This window comes from Tasmannia lanceolata, unplaced genomic scaffold, assembly GCF_043159265.1.
Source record: "Tasmannia lanceolata isolate RefF3 unplaced genomic scaffold, GAP_Taslan_0.1 ptg000007l, whole genome shotgun sequence".
Lineage (NCBI taxonomy): Eukaryota > Viridiplantae > Streptophyta > Magnoliopsida > Canellales > Winteraceae > Tasmannia > Tasmannia lanceolata.
This window is the reverse complement of record NW_027518684.1, coordinates 7,367,324-7,389,719: the sequence shown is the minus strand read 5'-3', so window position 1 is coordinate 7,389,719 and position 22,396 is coordinate 7,367,324. Positions and strand designations below refer to the sequence as shown.

Here is a 22,396-nt window from a genome sequence, read left to right as displayed (position 1 = left end):
TTTAGATCAATCAAAGGTGCAGTCAGGGTTGATGTGAGGGAGCTGTAATCTTCTTCCAATTAGAAGCTCAATGTTTGAGCTACAGTGGCAGGAGGCTTTGTCCTCCTTAAAAGGGGATTTCATTTTCTAATAATCTTCATGAAAGATGTGAGCGTTTTTCTTTAATGGCTTTTCATCACATCTCTTCACTGTCTAAACTAACTCATGGAATTCATTAAAATAAAAATAAAAATGCATCTGTATGCAAAGAGATGAATGAGAGAGGGGAAAGGAGATAATGTTTCCTTTGGATGTTGATCTTGATCTTCTTGCTTGGGTAAAGCTTTGCTTTTAGTATTCTTGGACGTGGGTCCTTGCTTCTGCTGCTGACTTGGAGTGAGGTGGATGTGGGGCCGAGTTAAGCTAAGCGGCCGATGGGGAAGGTAAAGCCATGTTCATTTTGGATTTTGAGTCCAATAATTAGTTTGGGTCTCAAAATTGATTCTTAAAATCCAAATTAACAGGACCTAAGTGGCTTTGGTTGGGGAATTAAGAGGTTAAGTGGTGTCCGGCCGGTTTGATAGGATCTATGAGGCTAGTTGAGTAGAGTCTTGGTAATCAAGGAGAGGTCCTTGTAAAGCGAATGGTGATAGGGTACTTATAGAGGGGTACTTTGGGATAAAAAGAGGGAAAGATGAGGTGTCACTATGCAATTGGCAGTGTATAAGGGTACTTTGGTCTTTAGAGTGGATAAATCCTAACCCTTTGATCAAGATCCAAGGAGGGTTTGGATTTATACTCTTTGAAAAGAACACAAAAAATCAGTAACTGGTCATTTTCACATTCTCTAGTTATTTTCCAAAAAGACCCGTTCTTTCTGATTAGTGATTGATAACAACATACTTAGGCCCTGTTTGTTTTGGATTTTGATAACTGATCGGAAGTCCAAAACTGATTATTGGACTCAAATATACGTCTAGGCCCTGTTTCTTTTAAATTTTGAGTCAAAACAGTTTATTCTACTCAAAATTGTGTTTAATTTTGAGTCAAATAATCAGCTTTGGACTCAGAATCAATTCTCAAAATCTAAAATAAACATGGCCTTAATTTTTAATTATTCATACTCACAATCGGTTCTCAAAATAAAAAACAAACAGGGCCTTAATATATCATTGGAATATTTAATTTTCATACTTGTCAGATAATGGACATTTCAGATTTGATCATCACCACGCAGATTAAATGTACGGTGGAGATGGGCGCAATGTCATTGCTTCACGTATATTTGGATGGTTGGTAGGAAGAGTAAAAAAGGGTTGTTTACTTGCCAAAGGAAAAATAACAGAGCTTGACATGTGGACTCTCTTTCTCTCTCTCTCTCTCTCTCTCTCTCTCTCTCTCTCTCTCTCACACACACACACACACACACACACACACACACACACACACACACCTACTTTGTACTTTTATTTCTAAACACCCCAACATCATTTTCCTCAACTTTAGAAGTATCCGATTTGGACTTTCAGTCTGCCACAAGTTAAAGATTTAGTGGTTGGTAATTGTCGCGTACGCGTAATGCATGGGAGAGAAAAAATATGATAAAATATCAAAAGGCCAAATGCTAGTAGCATCCTTCGTGGGAATGAAAACTTTGGTAAATTGCATATCCCATTGTACATGTGGCACATGAGAGTGGCAATCAGGACCGTTCATTTTGTTGGTCATAGGAAATCAATCCCACATGCATGGCCCTACAATGATGGATGAACATGGAAAAGAAAAACATATTGGTTTTTTTTTTTTTTTTTGTGGAATGCTAAACTGAAGGGCACCCGTTCAAAAAAAGCTGTAAGAGTGCTCCATTGGATTCAAGTCACTGAACACATTTAAGACTGGGGACCATCATTATAATTGTTAGGGATTTCTCATGCTCTCTCCACTTCCTTCTTCTTAAATTACTCATTTTCAGCTCCTCTCTTACAATTTTCATAAATTAGGTTCATGAAATATTTTTATTTGGGAAAACTACTAAAAATGCCCACATCCAAACGAATCTACAAGAATCCTAAAAAAATTTCTTCATTTCTTCATGCCTTAAATAACTTTCAAGTTTTTCATTACGGATTTTACCTTTATTTACTTACCATATATTATAGAAAAAGTTACACGGGTAGCAAAAGACAAATCCCTAAATTCTCCCCAGTGAAAAATAACATGGTAAGAAAAGTAAGTCGCCCACACTCATCAGTCATCACCCTCATCCCTGGAATATAAAAGCAGCAGATAGGTAATTATAATATTCTTAGGATCTATTTGGATGCACTGAAAATTAGGAAATTGGAAATAAAATAACACATTTTCATTCTTTTAGCATTCCTTAGTTGCCAACTTGCCATTTGCACTCGTCCCGTGTACATTTTCCAAAAGCCAGCCGTACAGTATTGTTTTAACTCTACTCTCAAATCAACAGAATAAGAAAACCCATTAACATTCCATTACTTCTATTTTTATATCCCATTCCTTCTACTTATACATGAGCGGCCATATCAGTAAATGATATATTGATATATGTCCTCCCTCTCTTCGTTCCGGGCCACCCCTTGTAGTGTAAGAAGACCAGTCGAACACATTAAAAGGGGCAGTCCGGGGAAAAATGGATCATTATTATATAAATGTGGGACCCATTCTGCATTTGATTTCCAGAAATGAACGCCGATTCCTTTTTAACGTCCTCAATTCATACGTTGAATAAGGCTGGGAACTAGTCTATGTTCAAACCTCTCTCTCTAAATCTTTACATATTATATATTATCTAACTTTGTTAGATCTCTTTGAGTTGGGTTTTTTGTTTTTGTAGTGTGGGTGGGAGAGAGAGAGAGAGAGAGATGGGGCTAGGAGGAGGGAGATCAACGGTGGAGGATCTGATTGAAAGAGCTGGGGGATGTGCAGTGATCGACGGTGGATTCGCGACCCAGCTGGAGAGTCATGGTGCAGCCATTAACGACCCTCTCTGGAGTGCCCTTTGCTTGATCACTGATCCTCATCTCATCAAAAAGGTGTCTAAATTCAATCTGATACCACCTCCTCCTTTTCTTTTCTTTTTTTCTTTCTTCTAACATTTAGAGTTTTAGAGAGATGGATATGGAGTTTTTTCAAGAGATTTTTGTGTATATGGGTACGTTTGGATGTACACCCAAGTTGCAATTTTGGTGCAATTTTCTGGGCTTTTTAGAATAGATAGCAATCTATAAGACGCCGAAGATTAGATTTGATATCATGATTGTCTGTTATCCAACATGATATCCATTTATTCATTGTGTACTATATGTCTTTAGAAGGTATATAGATTGCATTTCTAGTGTAATGTTTTAGGAAATATTAATCAGATTGTTTATCCTGTTTTTGATGATTAATCATTATATTAGATCAATTAAAAGGCTCACTCAGACACCATTCTGAATGATTTCAGCCATTGTGAATTTGCTTTTCTTAGATTGATAGATAGATGCGATCCAGTTTTGGCCATTGAGCGAATTTAACAGTGACATTTTCTCTACCTTCCTCTTCTTTTAAAAGCGATTTGATGAAATTTGGTTGGATTTTATGTAGGATATATCTCTTCTTGTAAAGGGGATTTGATAAAATTAGGTTGGATTTTTAGTAGGATATCAGATCTGATTCCATCATCTTGTTGGGTTTTGTCTCTTGTATTGGTTCACCAACTTGTACAAACTCGATGCATAACATAAAGCTCAATTGCTTATTGCCTTAGTATTTGTTCTTCTTGTGTAACGTTGTCAGAAACATGTTTCCTGAAACATGCTTTCAGGAAACATGATACTTGAATTTCTCCCTGATTATAGACCACCTATACTTCAGCTGTGAGAATCTTTGATGAGATTCTGCAAAGCATAAGATACTTGAATCACTATGAGAGCAGAAAATTTCTTGCCAACTATGGGTGCACTCTCACCTGTAAGCCAAAAGAAATCAGACTGCTAGTCTACTACTGTTCAAAACCACCCAATGGGATCTTATCTTAGTGAAGAGTTTGGTTCCATTTGGGATATTACTAGAGATTCAAATGGAGCCCTCCAATTTGCCTACACCCAACTACACCCTAAAGAAATCTACCTTCTTGAATTACAAGCCATCCTTGTTTGGATCAAGATTGCTATGGATAAAAGAGTTCACCTGGTATGGATCGAGTTCAAGTCCTAAATGGCGATGGATATTAATCTGGATACTAAATGCTGCCTCTGTCGCAACAACATCAAAACCTACACTTGCATCATGTTTATCCTTGACAATTTTCTATCTTGGCAGATACACCTGTTACAGACCCGAATCGGTTCGTAAGTGATTGATCTTCTTATTGAAGACCAGTCTCTTGATTCACTTCGAGGGAAGGATCAATCCTCCTTTGTCCAAAAAGATACAATTTCTAAGATGATTTATTCATTGATGGAATAGAAGATTTCAACTTATTTATATCCCATAGATACTATGCAACTTTCTTACTTAATAAGAATCCTACCCAAATTTACTTACTAATTAAATAATAACTTACTATTCTAAGAGTAGCCAATATGCTAAGAGTCATATCAAATCTCCATATCCTACTAAATATAGACAAGTACTAAAAATATTGCCAGCAGCCACATTAATATCAAAAGTCAATTTAGATATTGCTAAATCCTAATTTATTCCACTCTAAGTGGGACCCATCTATCTAGGCAAATATCATCTTCTCCTGGACACAAGCAGCGAAGTATCCCACATCAAATTCGACCAGCATATTCCTACAATTGAAATAGAACAAGTAGATTTTTTTTTTGAAACAAGAATGGGTAACTTACCAAGCATTGTTTGATAGCTCTCCTTGTAAACTCTAATTGACTGTTTACTTTTATTGCAATCAGGCATACTTAGTAACTGTACTAGTAAAAAGAAGCTATAATTTTCTTTCTTTCTTTTGAATGGATCTCTGATTTATAATTAATTATTTTTGAACTTTATTCATGTGCAGGTTCATTCGGAATATCTTGAGGCAGGTGCAGATATATTAGTAACCTCATCCTATCAGGTTTGGTGCCCAATTCACCCAAACATATGTTCATCTTGTATTTGGGAGACCCATTGCATCATAAATAGTCAGTCTATAAGAATGTGGAAAAATCCAAGGAGCACCCATCTGACACTGAAACACCACTAGAATTTTCGCGCAAACTAATGTCTAGGAGTACTTCCATTGGAGTTCTCCACAATACACATTCAAACATAGGATATCCTGGGATGACTCATGTCACCCTTTAATTATTCAACCTAACAATGCTTTTTTCCCTTATGATTCTACAGGCAACCCTCCCAAGCTTTTTGTCCAGAGGACTGTCCATTGAGGAAGGGGAGTCATTACTTCGAAGAAGCGTCAAATTGGCTCTTGAAGCCAGAGATCATTTCTGGGAAGTCGTGCAAGAGCTTCCTGAACATAGTTACAACCGTGCTTTGGTTGCCGCTTCCATTGGAAGCTATGGAGCATATCTTGCCGATGGTTCAGAATACAGGTGCATATTAATTATCAGTTGCTCTTATTGGCCATTCTATGGAATGCATAAAATCAATTGCAATTGATTCTCAATAATCATATTGAACAACCTCTTAAATATAAGTACCTATATTTGTATAATTGGAGTTGCATCTGAGCATGTGTGATGGGATTATGCCTTATGCATCCAGTGGGCATTATGGAGCGGATGTGAGTATAGACAAGTTGAAGGATTTTCATAGGCGGCGGTTGCAAGTCCTCGTGGAGGCTGGTCCAGATATGCTAGCCTTTGAGACTATCCCCAACAAACTTGAAGCCCAGGTTTGCTCTTCTTGATAGCTTTGTATATTTATCTATTAAATTTTAATGAATCTATTGCGAATGAGCAACCATTTACTTCTAATTACTCAAATATAGAATTCTCTGAAAGTGTAAAAATATAGAAATAACAGTTTGGCACTAAAGATCAAATTCCTTTGTCATCCATATTTGGGACCATGACCAGTTTTTTGACTAAGAACAGTACCAGGGACACTGAGAACAGTACCAGTTTTTTTTTTTTTTTGAATGATCACAGTTCCAGATTTATGAATAACTGGTTGAACTTTATTTCTTTCTTGAAGACATAAGGTGAACCTGATTTATATAGCCAATATAAAAAGGTAAATAATTGGATCTAATATACAGTCTTGATAAAAAAAAAACATTTTCCAACCCGAGCATATTTCGAATTTGATGAGTTGATTAATCTGGTTGCATTTTGTGAAATGAAAATTAGTAATGTCCTATTTTTCATTAATCAATCTGGTATTTTTCATTAATTTTGTAGGGCGGATTGGTAAGTGGAATGATGTAGAGATCAACTGCATTAAGTCATAGTTTAACCTTCATTATCTTCTGTTATTCTATAATACCCTGTTTCTTGTTGGTGTTGATAATGAATGAAACTGACCATTTTTTTTTTCTCATTTACTTTCTTAAATACAGTATTGTAACCCATAGTTTCGGGCTTTTGATATTTGAGTGTTTGTTTGATTTTGGAGGTCTTTCTTTTCTTTTGTTTTATTTTTTTGCTTAACATCTTCAAATTTGGTCGACTTGTGTGTGGGATCTGATACGATAACATTTGATCTTTGAAGCTTTGGATTGTAGACTCAGATTTCTTGCATAAGTTTTTTATTCTGATCACTGCAAGGTCCCTTTGCAATCTGTGGGCGTTTTGAACACCTTTGGTAAACTATGGGGCATGTTATTGGCGTGCCGAGTATGGTCACAAATATCACTGATATTTTTGAAACTATCACAATATTTTATGATTTTTTATTAAAAAAATCCCAAAATTTTTCCGAGATTCAGGAAAATATTGTGGTGGTATCTTCCTATTATATTTTTATCACGAAAAATTCCGATAAATTCATGTCATACTGCCATCCTGCTTTCAGAAGTTATTGTTTTTACTTGTAAATGATTTGTGTTTAGCTTTTCAACATGTTATGTGATTATTGTCACAGCTCTGTATGTTTTGGTTGCATGATCTAGATTATAGAAACCAAAGAATCTATCTGTTGAGTGCATTCACAGAGGAAACTTGCTGGATCTTAAGTCCAAGGCAACTATCACTTCTTATGTGGTGCTTCAAACCTTTCTGTTTGGAGAATTGTGGCTTAAGATGTATTTCTTTTGATTGATGAGCAGTCTTATGCTGTTGCATCTAATTTTGCTGCTCTGTTGTTAATGTATTGCTGCTGAGCAGGATGATTGAGAAGTGAATTGCATGTGTTGTTGAATATCTAGCCTATATAAAATCAACATTGATGTAAGATTTCCTATAGCTACTAGGTAAAGTTTTTAATGGTGTAATTATTTATTCAGACATCACCATTCTCATACATTCTAGCTGAAGAAAATAGTAGAAGGGAAATAGTTTACTCTTGGAAATGATTTCTTAATTTTTGCCGCCTAAATAAAAAACATTTGACACGGATTTTGTGAGTTCATTAAAGTGTGTCTTTTCTAAATATTTGATCATCAATAGATTGAAGATGGCGTGCTTTCCCTTTACATGATTAAGATGAAAAGCTGCTAAGAAAAAAGTTTTTATTAAGTGCTTAAAATTGAGTGCTACTTTCATCAACATAGATTATGTACCAATGTTCTTATGATGAAAATGTCCTTTAGGTAGCTACACGCCCATACAGCCCCGTTCTTTTGCCTAAAAAGATTTTGTTTCTATACTATTGTGAAAGCTGGTATCATTTATAAGGGAATTGCTAGCGTCCTTTGCAAAAGGCATTTCGCTGGTGGTCTGTCGCATATCAGACTACCCACCTCGTGAATGGAGACAAAAGCTGTTGTCTTCATTCACGAGGTGGCTGGTCTGACATGCAACAGACCAGCTGCGAAATGCCTTTTGCGATGGACCGTAGCAAATCCCCATTTATAAAATAAGAACTGTAAGACTTTAGAAGTTTTTCAGCAAAATATCACAATTTTATAATTACTTAAGGGCATTTATGTCAATAATAGTCTGCTGCCCAACTGAAATGATGCTTTGGGATTTTTTGCAAATATTTTTCAAATGGTTAAACTTTTTGGTTAATCATGACTTTTGATGGCTATTTAGGATATGCTTTGCAAAGCAGGGATTTAATACCAGAATCTCTCACGTTTTAAGTTATTACTTGTTATTCTCTTGGCATCTAACTAAACTATCTACAGGCTTGCGTTGAACTGCTTGATGAAGAAAAGGTCCAAATTCCATCTTGGATCTGCTTTAGCTCTGTAGACGGTGAGCATGCTTCCTCGGGCGAGAGCTTTAACGAATGCCTTGATATACTGAACAAGAGTGCCAGAGTGAATGTGATAGGAATAAATTGCACGCCACCACAGTTCATGGAAAACCTCATTTGTAAATTTAGAGAGGTAAGACATTTCAATCAGCTGGAAATGACAACCATTGTTATTAATTTTTTACATGTTTCCTTTATTTACATTGTGATAATTTAGAGTAATTAAGACTTACAGTCAGTTATTCTGTTTTCCAGTTGACTGAAAAAGCAATAGCTGTTTATCCAAATAGTGGTGAAGTATGGGATGGCAGAGCTAAGAGATGGATGGTGAGTGCTGATTTATTGTATTACTTCTTTTATTGTATATCTAAATTAATCTTGGAAGTAATCCCTGAAGAGTCGTTATTTACATTCTTTTGAAGAATGAGGGATTTTGGTCTTCAAAAATACCTTGGGTATTATATTCATTCACATTTTGTCTTGTTTGACAGCCGTCCAAATGTTTTGATGGCGAGAAGTTCGAGCTCTCTGTAAAGAGATGGCATGAGGCAGGTGCTAGTCTTATTGGAGGATGTTGCAGGACGACACCTTCTACCATACGAACAATTTCCAAGGTTCTCAAAGAGAAGTTCTGATTCACAGTTCTGAGGAAGAACATAACCCCCCAAATGCCCATTTTTAACATGATAGCTAAGCTGAGCTATCAGGAGTTCTGTTGTTGTTTTTTAAGAAACAGTTAGTAGTAGGACCTGTTGTTAGTGGCGGTCTTATTTCGTTTAGAATATTAGGAGTTCAGTTGTTGTTTTTTAATTGTATTAGGAGTTCAGTTGTTAGTGGAGTCCTTTCGGAATAGGTCAAGTTAGTAGTGGGTAATGTGAAATGTTGGGAGCTTGAGATGTACTTTAAAAGTTGTAATAATCAGTGAATGGCTAAGAAGAAACTAGTTTCTTATTTGTCTAGGGAGGTTGACCTCCTCAAAGTGGTTACATGTTCTCTTTAGTGTGCCATCCAAAAGGGGTTCATATCAATTTATGGTTCATATATTCAAGAAAACACTCATCATACTGGTTTATGAGGACCTTCGGGTTATCAAATGCTAAGATCTACCGGTGTTCTAATTTCAGAGCTGATTTTAGATTTTAAATCTAGCTCAAAAACCAAGAATATGAAATTTAACAACTAAAAAGGTTTTCTTGTGACAATAGATTAAATAATCACGGGTCTTTTGTGCAGTTCGGTTCAAGTTCAAAACATTTAGCACAGTTCTGGTGATCAGAGCTGTTTTGATTTGATGAGCAACACTTAGATGAGTTGTAGCCCAAGAAAAATGGCCATATTTATTGGCCCTGAAACAGGATTAGCAGGTCCAATCCCTATACTTATGCCATGCATATCATAGGAAGAGCAATTTTGTTCAGTTAATCACTATATTTATGACATGTGCATATCAGAGATTGGGGCATACTGCAATTCAACTGGTTCCAGGACTGCTATTTCTCCAAAAATTAATAATGATGGCCTTGACATCATTGTTAAACCTTTGCCTACTAGGTGATTAGTTCAAGTTAATAAGATTTTAATATGAAAATGCAGAGGATGAGTAAGCCAATAAAAATGCCAGTTTATAGGCATGTTTATCCTATTACCTATATATATCATAAAGCATTTTATTATGTTATATTGCTATTTTTTTAGTAAAATTCTAATTTAACAAATATTTTTTAACAATTTTTTTAATACTACTCTGTTGATTTAATTGTTTATTTTTATATTAACTATAATATTTTTCCAATAAATTGTCCATTGAAAACCAATAAAATCAATTTACGGGGGCGAAACATGTTGCCCATAAATTCCCCATATACTTTTTTGTGATTTTGGGTTATGCTCTCTTTGATCAATGATGAACTCTCAGTTGTAAATAATGATAAAAATGAAAAGGAACTGAGATAATGAACAATAATGGCAAAGGTTTAACAATAACAATCATCAAAAGTGTCTGTGATAAAAAGAAGAGTACCATTATCAAAACTGGAAAGAGGATCTTCATGATGCAAAGAAAAGTTACACCAATATATTTTGATAATGGCACTACTTGCTTTTTTCACATTTTTCTATTACTTTTTTACACTCACATATTCGGCTGTTGATAGCACCTTGACTATCGTAGCAGCATTGAAGAGCTAATTAAAAAGTGTAAAAAAATGAGTAGTGCTATTATCAAAATATGATAGCATGGATACAGTATTAATAATAAAGGCTACTGTTATGGCAATACAGTGTTTTGATAATTTGACAAACTCAACTTATCTTTCATCAGCCGTCAAAAGGTTATTAAATTCCCCAAAGCTCTTGGAACAATTTTTTTTTTTAAAACAAAAAGGAAAAGACAAGGCGTGTTCGTCTCAATATCAAAACATGGTAGTGCCAATATCAATGTCCATAATAAATAGTAACCATTTTCTACCTCAATCACTAAATTGTCTGTTTTCTATAGGTAGCTACCAATTATGTTAATTCTCGTGGTTCTCTTGGGTCCTTTCCCTTCTAACAAGCAACTACAAACAAAACAACTTCAACAAATAGAGGAAAATAAGAGAGGCATATATTATATAAATATTTAGCATACAACATATTTCCAGAGCGCAGGGAAACCCAAGCCACCCTTTTACACCTGATTCTGATAAAGATGCATACATAAAATAGGCAAGTTTAGAAGTATAAATATACTCAGGACACCGTTCGTCATCTCGCTCACAAAGTCGATCCCTTGAGACCCAATCTGTTGTCGGATACTTAAACCAGAGACAAAACAGCAAACAACACCCAAGGAATAGGAAAATTGCCAGAATTGTTCAGCAATGTCTCTCTTGCAACCACTCCTTGAGTCAAGGAGATTACCGATTCAAATTCTTCGATTACTTGAAACTCTGTTCTGTTATGTGTCCAACACGGGTTTCGATTCAAAGAACTTTGTGACTGCCTGGTAAAGCTGTTCGTCCTCAAAAGGCTTCGAGACGTAACCGTCCATTCCACATTTCAGGCACTCCTCGGATGTTGCCTGTATGACATCAGCTGTCATGGCTAATATGGGGACATGCCACTTGGCCTTTTCGGACACTTTGTCCACCATGGCTCCTCCGTTCATGATCTGGGAGTTTCCATTGCTCTCCATCGTTCGAATCTGCCGTGTTGCCTCAAACCTGCAATGGGCACATAGCTTCTTATTGAGGTTTCTTCCTATAATAACGTAGAAAGCAAAAGGAAGGAAATGGAGATCAGGAAGCATACAAATTCAGAAAGTATATTAGATTGAAGAGGAAGTTTTGGAAAACCAGACAAACTATGTATCAAAGCTCTGGAAAAGCGACGAAGCATACACAAAAAGCAATAGTAAACCTGCATTTTAAGAACAAGTAGAGAATTCTGTAAACTGTACCCGTCCATTTCCGGCATCTGAACATCCATGAAGCAAGCATCAAACTTGTGGGGAATCTGAAGCATCGTGAGTGCAGCTTTCCCACTTTGAGCACACTCCACATTAGCCCCATACTTTTTCAATGCACCGGCGGCAACTCTACGGTTTACTACATTGTCATCAACCACCAATATATTCTTCCCAAACAGTAGGCTGTGAAGCAAAGCTGAACCTTTGAGCATTTGATTTCCTTGCTGCCTTCTGCTTTCCAAACCTAGCACCTGTTGAAGGCATGCTGCTATCATGCTTGCCCTTAGAGGTTTCGTGATCAGAGTGTCAACAAAACCTGTAGCCTTTGCTTTTTTTGATTCCACAACAGTAATAGAGGTCGCGAGAAGGATCATCTTAGGCACTTCAAGAATTTGACCATTTCGTTTCCGGTCCAGTAACCATTCAGGAAAGCCAACAGCCACCTCGGAAATCCACGATTCCTTCTCGACCAGAATCATATCTGTTTGTTTTCCAATTCTGTGGAAACAGTATGGTCCAATTCAATAAGCTGATGTGGAGCATTCATAAATTAGTGAACAAGATAGAAGAGAAAAGGGTGATATAGCTTTTTATGTGAAATTCTGGTCATCTTTGCAAGAGCTTGTTTGATGTGGATGGAAAGAAAACAATCTTAATAGTTATCAATTTTAATAAATCAAGAGCAATTTAGTAATTTTAGGAAAAGAAGATGGGTAGTTCTGGTTGTTTCCACGAACAATGTACAAGCACACACCCACACAGAAATTATAACATGCATTTTTCACAGGCAAATAAAAAAGCTAGTCAGGCTTTATTTAAAGGGCCAAAAGAATGAACTGTTTAAGAGTTACAGATGGAAATTTTACATCTCAACACATGAAAATAAGTAACAGCAATAAATTCCAAAAAGTTCTATACGTAAAAATAGATAGGAAAGAAAATGGGCTGTATAAAAGTTGAACTAAAATGGACTCTTACCCAGGTCTGAAACAGCCATTTTGTCTAGATACTGCATCAAATGCTTTCTTGATACTACTCGCAATCTCAACTGTAATACCAAGTCTCTGTAGATGGTATGTTGTTACAGCACCTCTAATAGGTCGCCTATCAACCACAATTGCTCTCATCCCTTTGAAATCGATGGGAAGAGCCTCGGAAAGATGTCGCTTTAGATCATTAAATGATGTTTTCCCACTTCTTTCGAAGACAGCAGTGAATGTGAATGTGCTTCCAACTTGAGGACGGCTTATGAAGCTTATTTGTCCTCCCATGAGCTCAACCAGACACTTACTAATGCTCAAGCCGATACCTGTTCCTCCATAGTTTCTGGAAGTTGAGCTGTCTGCTTGCATGAAGGGTGTGAAAACCCGGTCTTGGGCATGGAATGGGATCCCAATCCCTGTATCCTCAACACTAACCATCAAAGTTATATTATTAGCTTCATCCATGGAGGTCCATTTCACGGAAGCATCGGGTTGGAATTCCCGGCCTGCGAGTAGCACTTGAGAGGTTTTCCAACAGTTACTTTTGTCAGTAGTTTCATAACCACTTAAGGTATTGAATGGACTGCCACCTGACATAAATTCCACTTCTTCAATTTTTGTGTCCATCGCTAACTTCATGTTTTCAGCTAGATGAACTTGGACAAATATATGGCCTCGTTCAATAAACTGTCAAGAGCCACAAATAAACAAATGCATGAATAATTAAAGAAGCCAAATGAGAGAAGGGATTATTATTTTTTTATATTGTATCCATGACCAGTTGACATTGGATTTCTGGGTTAAATTTTATGATGCCTTGTCCAAATTTTTTTATATCAGTTAATGAGAAAATAAATGCACTTCACTAATACACTGGATGGAATACTTACTTTAACTGAATTTCCCACAAGATTCGTGAGAACCTGGCGGAGTCTCACTGGATCTCCTATAAGAATTTCTGGAACTTTATCAGAGACGAGCACAGCTAGCTACACTTTGCCAATTGATTATGTGATATCACAATGAACAAATTGGAGAACAGAGAATGTAGTGTCGGCCACCAACCACAGGAATCACAACAGAATTACAAGTCAGTGCCATAGATGCAAAGAAACATGGCAATCTATCAAATAAGGAATTAAGACGAAATGTACATACTGACAAGGAATTCAAGAACTAACAAAGGTAATCATACTAAAACTATCCCACTATTCTTAGCCAATTGATCCAAAGATGAATGCAGTGATTTGCTCTTGTTGCTTCATAATGAAACTTACTTCAATACCCTTGTCTCTGGACTTCCCGGAAAACAAAGAAAGAACATCATCTAGAATGGATCGGAGGTCAAAGGGCACTGCCTCTAGCTCTAACTTGCCGGCTTCAATTTTTGCCCTGTCAAGCACTTCATTTATTAATGTTATCAGTACCTTCCCACAGGATTGAGCAGTTTGAGCATAATCCTTTTGGGTTGAACCTAGATCTGTATCTAGAAGCATTGCCAGCATCCCTGCATTTAAAAATATAAGATGGTAATCACCTCTTTGGTGACAGGCCTGCCATCTCTCAACCACATATGTATAATGTCTGTACTTATGAATACAGTTGAGGCTCTAATAATTAATATTGCTCGTAGCCAAATTTTATATGGTATTAGAGAGTTTTAATTATCGGTCAGGTGTTGTCTATCACCCCCGCCCCTTACCCTTAGATACGTGGCACTTCATCCGACTATTTGCCCTTGCTCTGCACAAATATTTGGTGCATCAGATTTTAAACTTGTCTATCTGGCAAAACAGAACCTGGCAACCTCCTACTCTACTTGCGCGCTAGTCTTTCACCTTATTGCGAATCGAGATTCGGATGGCGGAGCTCCGTAAGCTACACTCGTACGCTAAACAGGAGAGTGAGTGCGTGATACCAGTGGAATGATCGGCTTGGCCAAAGGCTAGGGCTGCTTCCTTCCCACTGTGTCAGAGATATAGTGATTGAAGGAGTCTACCTGCCTGCATCTGCAATTGGTGTCACCGCCATTGCCATGCCAAAGTCCATAGCTGCTGCGACCACCCCATTGAAGAGACTGGAGAACATTTCCTATGTACCTATATATAGTATGTACTTACATACAATATGTACTTTGAATAGCATTAATGTTCACCTGTGTGTACTTTGAACAACTTTTCCTAAGAAGGCACTTTCTTATATCTTATATCACTGGATTTTTGTATTAATATTAGAAATAAGAGTATAAAGATTGTGTATCTTGAACATACCAAGGACGCCATTCATGGGCGTTCTGATTTCATGAGAAACAGTTGCCAGAAACTGCCACGATGAAAACAGAAAAGACTTCTAGTCAGGAACAAGACACAGAATCATAGATCTGTAAACATGATATTGGTTTGGTGTGGGACCTGAGATTTGGCAACATCAGCAGCTTCTGCTTGGACTTTAAGTTCTTCCATCTTACGGAAATCTTCCTCAACTTTGGCAATGTGAATAACTGCAGCATACAAGATATAACCGACCAATACAGCAATCACAAAGCATCCAATTGAGGAAGTGATTGCCCACCATGGAATGGGAGGCTTCAAATGGTATCTGCACAAGATCCCCAAATAATTACCCCCCAAAAGTCATGCCTCATGCCCGTTAGTTCTCTAATGCTCTGTTTGGTTGCTCAAAGGTGGCTGGGATAGTAGTGGAAAAAGAAGTCAAAAGGGAGTAGACAAGCATGGAAGATGTCTAGAATAGTACTGGAAGAGTGGTAAGTGGTGTTTGGTTGCGCCTGGCACCTCTAGAAGAGCAGTACAAAATGTAGGGGAGTCATTACAAATATAGAGTGTGGTAGAGAGAGATAGGGAAGAGAGGGAAATAGAGAAGACAAGACCTTTTCTACTCTTCTTCCACCCAAGTTTCTCCATTTTGGTGAAATTTGGTTAGAAGATGAGGAGAGGTAACATTAGTGCCACATAAGCGCCACGTAGGAAAAAAGGCAATGATGATGCCGCAAACATGTCCGGAAGTCAAATGGAGTTTCAATGCAAATTTGGCAACCAAACATGAATCGGAAGATGTCTAGAAGTTCATTGGAGTTTTGAAACACCAATGAATGCCGAGCATTTGGCAACCAAACAGAGGAAGGGTGATATTGTGATAGGAATGTTCCTCTTGCATTCTCTGTTCACCTAGAAAAGAATAAAAGAAATCTAGCAATAGGAGTGGATGTGCATACCTGCAGCTCATTTGATGCTTTCTGAATGGATCGCCAAAATCGAGCATGCTGACATGCGAGAGGGATATGTCACCATCTGGATACCAGGGTCCATACATTATCAATGGTGTGGAAGTGTTTGTGACATCATAAACATTCACCATAATGGCCTGGTTCCCAGCAAGTTTCCTCAGCAAATTTTCAACAAGTGATTCAACATCAAAAGCTCCACCAACATATCTGTATGGCATCAGTAAATAATTTACCGCAAAGAAGCAACAGGAAAATAATATTCTTGCCAGAAAAAACTTGTTCGAAAAAAATAAAAGCAATATATTTACTGTTTACCAGACCATTGAAATAGAGGATACGAATCTAAGAAGGCAATTGGCTCGGTCATGTAGACCTACCCGTAAGACTTGTGTTCTATAAATTTTGGGTCCTGGGCTCTACATTATATATCAAAAAACACATGAGAGGTGGTGCACGCGCGAGCACATACTCATAGAAGTTTCCATCTCCTTTATGGTAGATTAAGAATTACTTAACCTTTTGGAAATAACACAACCAAGTAGAAGGTTAAGTACAAGTATAAACATAGGGTAAGTATCGGCAGTCAAGAAAATCGGAAAACTGAAACAATATCAATGTTTTTCAAAGTAGCTACAAACTATGATTGACCTTCAGGGATGAGACCATTTAAAAGGTACATGACACTATAACAAAGGTCCAGTTCATGCTATCACCTTTCCTTGAGGTATTGACCATCTCAGTTACGGGGTTCCCCCTTGCTTTCTCCCTTTTATATAATTCTTTACCATTCAAAATAAGTAATTAGTTATTTTATATGGAAGAAACGAACACCATGATGTTAGTTTTGATTGGTCTATTATATACTATGATCTTAAAATTTGGAGTCCATTCACACTCAATAATTGTTTGACACATTGATGAAATTCAAATATGTGACTCATTTAATGACTATAAATTACCTAGACTGATGATGAACATTCTCTCCAAACATGAATTCTATTCCACAGCTAAAATCCGTGCCAAAAATATTGCTTACTTAAAACAATTAGAAGACCCACTCAAAAGGAAAAAAAAAGAAACAAGTAGAAGATAAGTTACAGAAGAGAAACATACAAGGTGAAGCTTACCCAGCAGTTGCATCAATGCGTTCTTGCACCGTTGCATCAGCAGGGAGACTAGAGCTATAGACAGGGAAAGTCAAAACAACACCAAGATGATTGGATTCAAGTAGCCTGAAGGGTCTTGTAAGAACAGCTTTCCCAGAAGCCCTAGCCCTCAGAATGTTCTCTCTGTCCTCCTGTATTGAAAGGGAATATATAGTTAGACACAAGAACCACAAAAAAAAAAAAACATAACAAAACGAAAATTTCATAACTAAAGATCGAATCTACCTCGCCAGACATCATATCAAGGGATTCAATGTAGGAAACAGTCTCCTGGGAGAATATCACAGGAGCATATTCATCTTGCACAGGCGATGGCTCCTTCTTCATGGTCTTAATCATCCACCCTTGCTGCTTCTCGAATTTCTCCCTCTCCGAATGCATAACCCTCTTCGCGTAAGCCACTCCGTTCAACAAGGGCCGCTCGAAAGCTGTCCTCACCGTGTACTCTGCAAATGTCTTCTGCATTTTCCGGCACCAATCCAAATCAGGAATGTGAAACAACCAATTACTCCAAAAGCTTAAGCTGTTAGAGTTGGTGTTATTTAATCAGTTATACTTCAACACTCCCCCTCACGCGTGGCCCCTCTTTTTTCAAATTATGAACTGTCGTGAGGCAATAGCTATATCAGGTGAAACAACCAATTACTCAAAAAGCTTAAGCTGACAGAGTTGGTGTTATTTAATCATTTATACTTCAAGAAGGAAAAGCACTATGAAACCCGAAGGCTTTGTCTGGATACCACATGCAAGGGATCCTCAAGCAATCTCTAAGCAAAAAAATGTACTTTTTGGATTACTTGGTGGTGTTTGTTTGCAAATGTAACATCCAAATCCCTAGAGATTACAAACAAGAAATGAGTAATTATTGCATGTTTGGTGACGGGGCATCACTAGCATTTACATATGAAATATCTGAGAAAAAAGAAGAGATTTTTAGGCAATCCTCTCTCTCTCTCTCTCTCTCTCTCTCTCTCTCGGTTAACTTGCATCCAAACAGGAAAAAGCACATGGCTTTACCAGGGTTTACAACGCATCTAAAATCCTACCCCCTCCATAGACTTTACTTTTCTAAGCATCCAAACAGAGCCAAAAGGATAAATGCAAGAAAAAAAGACCTGATCAATGGCGGAAGGGGTCTGGTGGTGGTGGAAGATGGAGACTAGAATGGCAAGGGCATTGACATCATTGACGCTAAAGCCAAACTGGTCCTGTAGCATCCTCGCTCTCTCATCGCACATACAAACGAGAACCTCCTTCCTTCTCTCCATGCCATCAACCTTCATTTTGAAATAGACAAACTTAGCAACGACCGCAAAGGCCACTACCCAAAGAACCAGTAGCTTCAAAGCCCAACCTCTTCTCACTTGAATTGGTCTCATCCCTCTTTCCCCTGCTGACCCTTCTGTTAACCTCGCCGCCACCGCATGATGGCTCTGCATCTTCGAACCCATTAACAAAACCACCATTCTCCTCTCCTTTCCTCATTCTTCTTCCTCTCCTTTTACCCAATTCATCTCTCACCTAAATAACAAACACACACACACACAAAACAGTTTTCTTCATTATCACATTCCCCCTCTCCTCCTCTCCTCCATTATAGGTCTCAACTAAATTTGAAAAAAATAATACAACATAAACGTTCTCTATTATTAAAACTCCTAAGCAATTGACCTAGAGAGAGAGAGAGAGAGAGAGAGAGAGAGAGAGAGAGAGAGGAGGAGGAGGGAGTTAGTATAACAGTTCCGTTTACCTGTTTGCTGATGAAATGTATTTGTTCATATCTATCACCCTCAATCTACTTTTCTATTGAAATATTCGCTCTATCTCCCATTTTCAAAGCAAACTGAATCAAATTTCTGGATTTTTTAAGATACGCAACTATCTCTTCTAACGCATCGTAACCATGAAAAATTCTTCCCCTTCCAACACTATTCTATGTTCTCTCTCTCTATTATACATGTCGCTTTTGAAAAAAAAAATCTCTTTCAATATTCTCATTGTAGTACAAAGATGCGATTTCTACAGTTCTTGAATGTATTTTTTTAGGGTTCATCGACAGATTCGCCCAATTTAGAAGCCAATCTCTTGTTTTGAGCTCTGATTCTGCGCTTCTTAAGTGGTATGGTATGAGTTCCTAAAGATTCGCACAATTTAGAAGCCAATCTCTTGTTTGGATTCGGGTATGGGTTTGGGCCCACTACCAAAAACACAGTGGGCCCACATTGTTTGGATGATCCAAAGCGTTCATTTGATGGGCCCTGACATAGATAGGGTGTGCCCAAAAAATCAGCTCCATAGGATCATCCTAACCCTTTTGTGGATGAACCGTCAACTGAGGGGTCTACCTTTCACAAATTGAAACCACAGGGGTCTACTTGTAACTTTTTAAACATTAGGGCTTACGTTGAATGTGTATTTTTCCCTAATTAAAAATGGGTCTAAACGAGTGGTTTTCTTTTAATAAAACATGACAAAAACTTCTTCTATCCTCCCAAAACTCTAAAATAATAACTCCTGATTCATCTATTCCTCATTATATTTTGCTGACTATATTTTGCTGGTACGAGTGGTTAGCTCAGCACCAATCAAGAATCCCCACGGCTCTATTCTTATAATTCCTATGATGCATTTGGAGTTTATTCACATATAATCAAATAATCTAACAATATTTGTTATCTAGATTCAACACTAGAACTTTGTACAACATTTCTTAAGTTTCAAGAGTTTTTATATGATGAAAGGCCTTATATTGTCTTCTTTCGACATAAAAATGGACGTATCGAAAGACACGGAGCCTTAATGACATAATTTTCTATGTATTTTACGTCGATCGCCAGACGTGCTGGAACTTAATATCATGGCCCTGGTATCTTCTCTTTAGCATCTGCAAATTTTCATGCAAAGTGTTCCCATGTAACCCATCTAACTATGTTGATGGAGTCAGCCTGGATTATAATCTGGTCTATCTGAGGTTAGTCGGTCGTATAATCACATGAAGAAGATCCTTCTCTCATGTAGAGTGAGGGCCCAGCGAATGTATGCAACATCAAGACCTTTGATCTTGTAAAACATTATGAAAGCGACCTACACAGTGGTCTTGGACCCATATAGGACTACGGATATTACAAAAATTAAAGATTTAGTGTTTTTTTTCTTTTTTTTTTTACATAGAACACCAAACGAAAACTCAAGGACATGTGATCAAGTTGTTCTCGCATCAGGCCAGACATATGGTTGCCTTTTGGATCAACAAATCTGATCACGCAGACAAGGTAGGAGTAGGGCTGGTGTCTTCGAAATTTCGGCCAAAATCTGGTACCGTTTCGGGCTTAGGCAATTTCAGTTTCGCTGTTGTCGGTGGAAATTTAAAACCTTGGTTATGCACTGTAAGTCATGTCATATGGGGATATGTATACGTATAGGTTTAAAAGTTTTAGGCCCTGCTGTTTTAGATTATGACAAGCCATCCGATTATTGGACCGAAAATTGCAATAAATTTGAGTCCAATAATTGATTCGGAGACTGCACAATCAGTTGTCATAATCTAAAACAAACAGGCCCTTAAATGCAACCAATGGCAATTGAATAACAACCGCTCGATTTCGTGGTAAGCAGATATAGGCAGTAAGGTGAGCGGTCGTCTCCCCAGCTCAGGCTTTATAGCTAGCCTAATCTCCCCACCTAAACTCGAAGAGTTTTGACTGGCAAAAGGTGGCCCACCTATCATAGATCCCGACAGTGATCAGTCCCCCTAGTTTTTCTCCTTTCCCTTTCATCTATATATCCTCCGATTGCTAGCCTCTCTTCTCCCACTGGAAAGGAAAATGAAACAGATACAGTAGGGCCCACATTATAGGGTGATCAAAGCCATTCATTTATTATATCTTCAAGTAGATAAGCTTTGTCTCGAAAATCTTCTCTATAAGATGATTATAGCCCTCCAATTTGAGTTGGTTTCTATACCCTGCCATTCATTTTAAATCTCTAGAAATCAGAGGGTTACAATCATCCTATGGAGAAGATTTTCTCGGCACATGTAGTCCAATAAATGAATGGTTTAGACAAGTCGCATACAACAATGAATTGATTTTTATATATTTTTCTACAATGCTATTAGCTGTATAAAAATTCAAATTAGTCGGCACGCTACATTAAGGCCCTGTTTGATTTGGATTTTGAGAACAGATTGAGGATTATTGGACTCAAAAGTTAAACTTAAGGCCCTGTTTGTTTTAATTTGAGTCCGATAATTGGTTTTGGACCCACAATCTGTTGTCAAAATCCAAAACAAACAGGCCCAAAATTTGAGTCCAAAAATAAGTTTTGGAGTCACATTCGCTTCGTCAAAATCCAAAACAAACAGGGCCAAGATATCATAATAAGTGATTCTAATTTTAGCTGACATGAAGCACTACTAGTGGTATCACTTGGCTCCTTTTGTATTTCTAATGCACGCTGATATGTGCACTCCCATAGTCCCATGGTTGATAGATACACCCTTCCTCTTTATCTTAAGCTGATCTCATCCACTATACTGTTTTCATCAATTTCTCAGTGGTCAATGAGAAGTTATATAAACAAAAGAAAAAGGGGTATACCTTTGGCAAACCATCCATCAATTAGATTGATTGCTCTGTTTTTATGGGCTGTAGTTAATAGATTGCCTAACACAAAAGGGTCTTAGTCGATGGAGTGTCCATATTATAAATCCCATCAATAATGTATACGGTGGTGATAAGAGTCTGATCTTTCTCACTCTTTCCAATAAAAGTTTTCTATCAAAATAAAAAGAAAAGGGCAGTGACACCCCCCCCCCCCCCCCCCCCCCCCCTGTTTTTAAGTGGGTACGTAACTGAACGAGAAATTTCTTTACCTGTCCAAGATCTAAGGGATCAAGATTTCTATTCGCCCCAGTATAAATAGTAAGTATTTGTTCTTCCACCGTGAGAGGGGCTGATTGAGATTGTTTGAGCGGTCAGTAACTACAAATCATAACTATTGATTGGTGAGAATCGCGGCTTGATTTGGATTTAGAATATATGAATATAATCATGATGATTTCGGAATATCAAATTCCGAACTACTCTTTCGGATACAAAAGTGTACTCTAATCCCGGTTTTTGCAACAGTTGCGTTCTTCTATGCAAGAAGAAGGCTTAGAAAGAACAAAGAAGTTTGGATCTGAAAAAGTATGCTTAGGCAGTTCATTCGCGGAGCACAACAGGGGGCCTATGACAGC

General features: G+C 37.6%; 2 protein-coding genes across 8 annotated transcripts; one reads left to right on the top strand and one right to left on the bottom strand.

Annotated features, from left to right (window-relative positions):
- The first annotated feature begins 2,802 nt into the window (after positions 1 to 2,802).
- Positions 2,803 to 9,269, top strand: HMT-1 (Homocysteine S-methyltransferase family protein). Its single transcript, XM_077384917.1, has 7 exons — positions 2,803 to 3,038; positions 5,012 to 5,068; positions 5,341 to 5,546; positions 5,719 to 5,848; positions 8,246 to 8,449; positions 8,572 to 8,643; positions 8,808 to 9,269. Exons 1-7 carry the CDS (start codon positions 2,868 to 2,870, stop codon positions 8,949 to 8,951), a joined length of 984 nt encoding a protein of 327 aa, XP_077241032.1. The 5' UTR covers positions 2,803 to 2,867; the 3' UTR covers positions 8,952 to 9,269.
- A 1,630-nt stretch (positions 9,270 to 10,899) lies between these two features.
- On the bottom strand, positions 10,900 to 19,277 carry LOC143881675 (histidine kinase CRE1-like). 7 transcript variants are annotated; one of them, XM_077384912.1, is made up of 13 exons: positions 18,908 to 19,276; positions 18,512 to 18,678; positions 18,273 to 18,434; positions 17,383 to 17,616; positions 17,119 to 17,288; positions 15,980 to 16,198; positions 15,159 to 15,345; positions 15,018 to 15,069; positions 14,025 to 14,254; positions 13,638 to 13,736; positions 12,743 to 13,434; positions 11,756 to 12,262; positions 10,900 to 11,519 (listed from the first exon to the last, which is right to left on the bottom strand). In XM_077384912.1, exons 3-13 carry the CDS (start codon positions 18,423 to 18,425, stop codon positions 11,255 to 11,257), a joined length of 2,808 nt encoding a protein of 935 aa, XP_077241027.1. In that variant the 5' UTR covers positions 18,426 to 18,434; positions 18,512 to 18,678; positions 18,908 to 19,276; the 3' UTR covers positions 10,900 to 11,254. The 7 variants fall into 7 exon arrangements, with proteins under 7 accessions (XP_077241027.1, XP_077241026.1, XP_077241024.1 ...); XM_077384911.1 differs by having other exon boundaries at positions 17,383 to 17,613; positions 18,273 to 18,678; positions 18,908 to 19,277; XM_077384909.1 differs by having other exon boundaries at positions 18,273 to 18,678.
- Between the last annotated feature and the right edge of the window lie 3,119 nt (positions 19,278 to 22,396).

Coding starts and splice junctions, on each gene's coding strand:
- HMT-1 (XM_077384917.1), top strand. CDS start 2,868: ATGGGGCTAGGAGGAGGGAGATCAACGGTGGAGGATCTGATTGAAAGA. Junction 5,547..5,718: donor GCCGATGGTTCAGAATACAG/GTGCATATTAAT, acceptor TTATGCATCCAG/TGGGCATTATGGAGCGGATG. Junction 5,849..8,245: donor CCAACAAACTTGAAGCCCAG/GTTTGCTCTTCT, acceptor AACTATCTACAG/GCTTGCGTTGAACTGCTTGA.
- LOC143881675 (XM_077384909.1), bottom strand. CDS start 18,623: ATGGTGGTTTTGTTAATGGGTTCGAAGATGCAGAGCCATCATGCGGTG. Junction 16,199..17,118: donor CGCATTGATGCAACTGCTGG/GTAAGCTTCACC, acceptor GATGCCATACAG/ATATGTTGGTGGAGCTTTTG. Junction 15,070..15,158: donor CTGATGTTGCCAAATCTCAG/GTCCCACACCAA, acceptor TCATCGTGGCAG/TTTCTGGCAACTGTTTCTCA.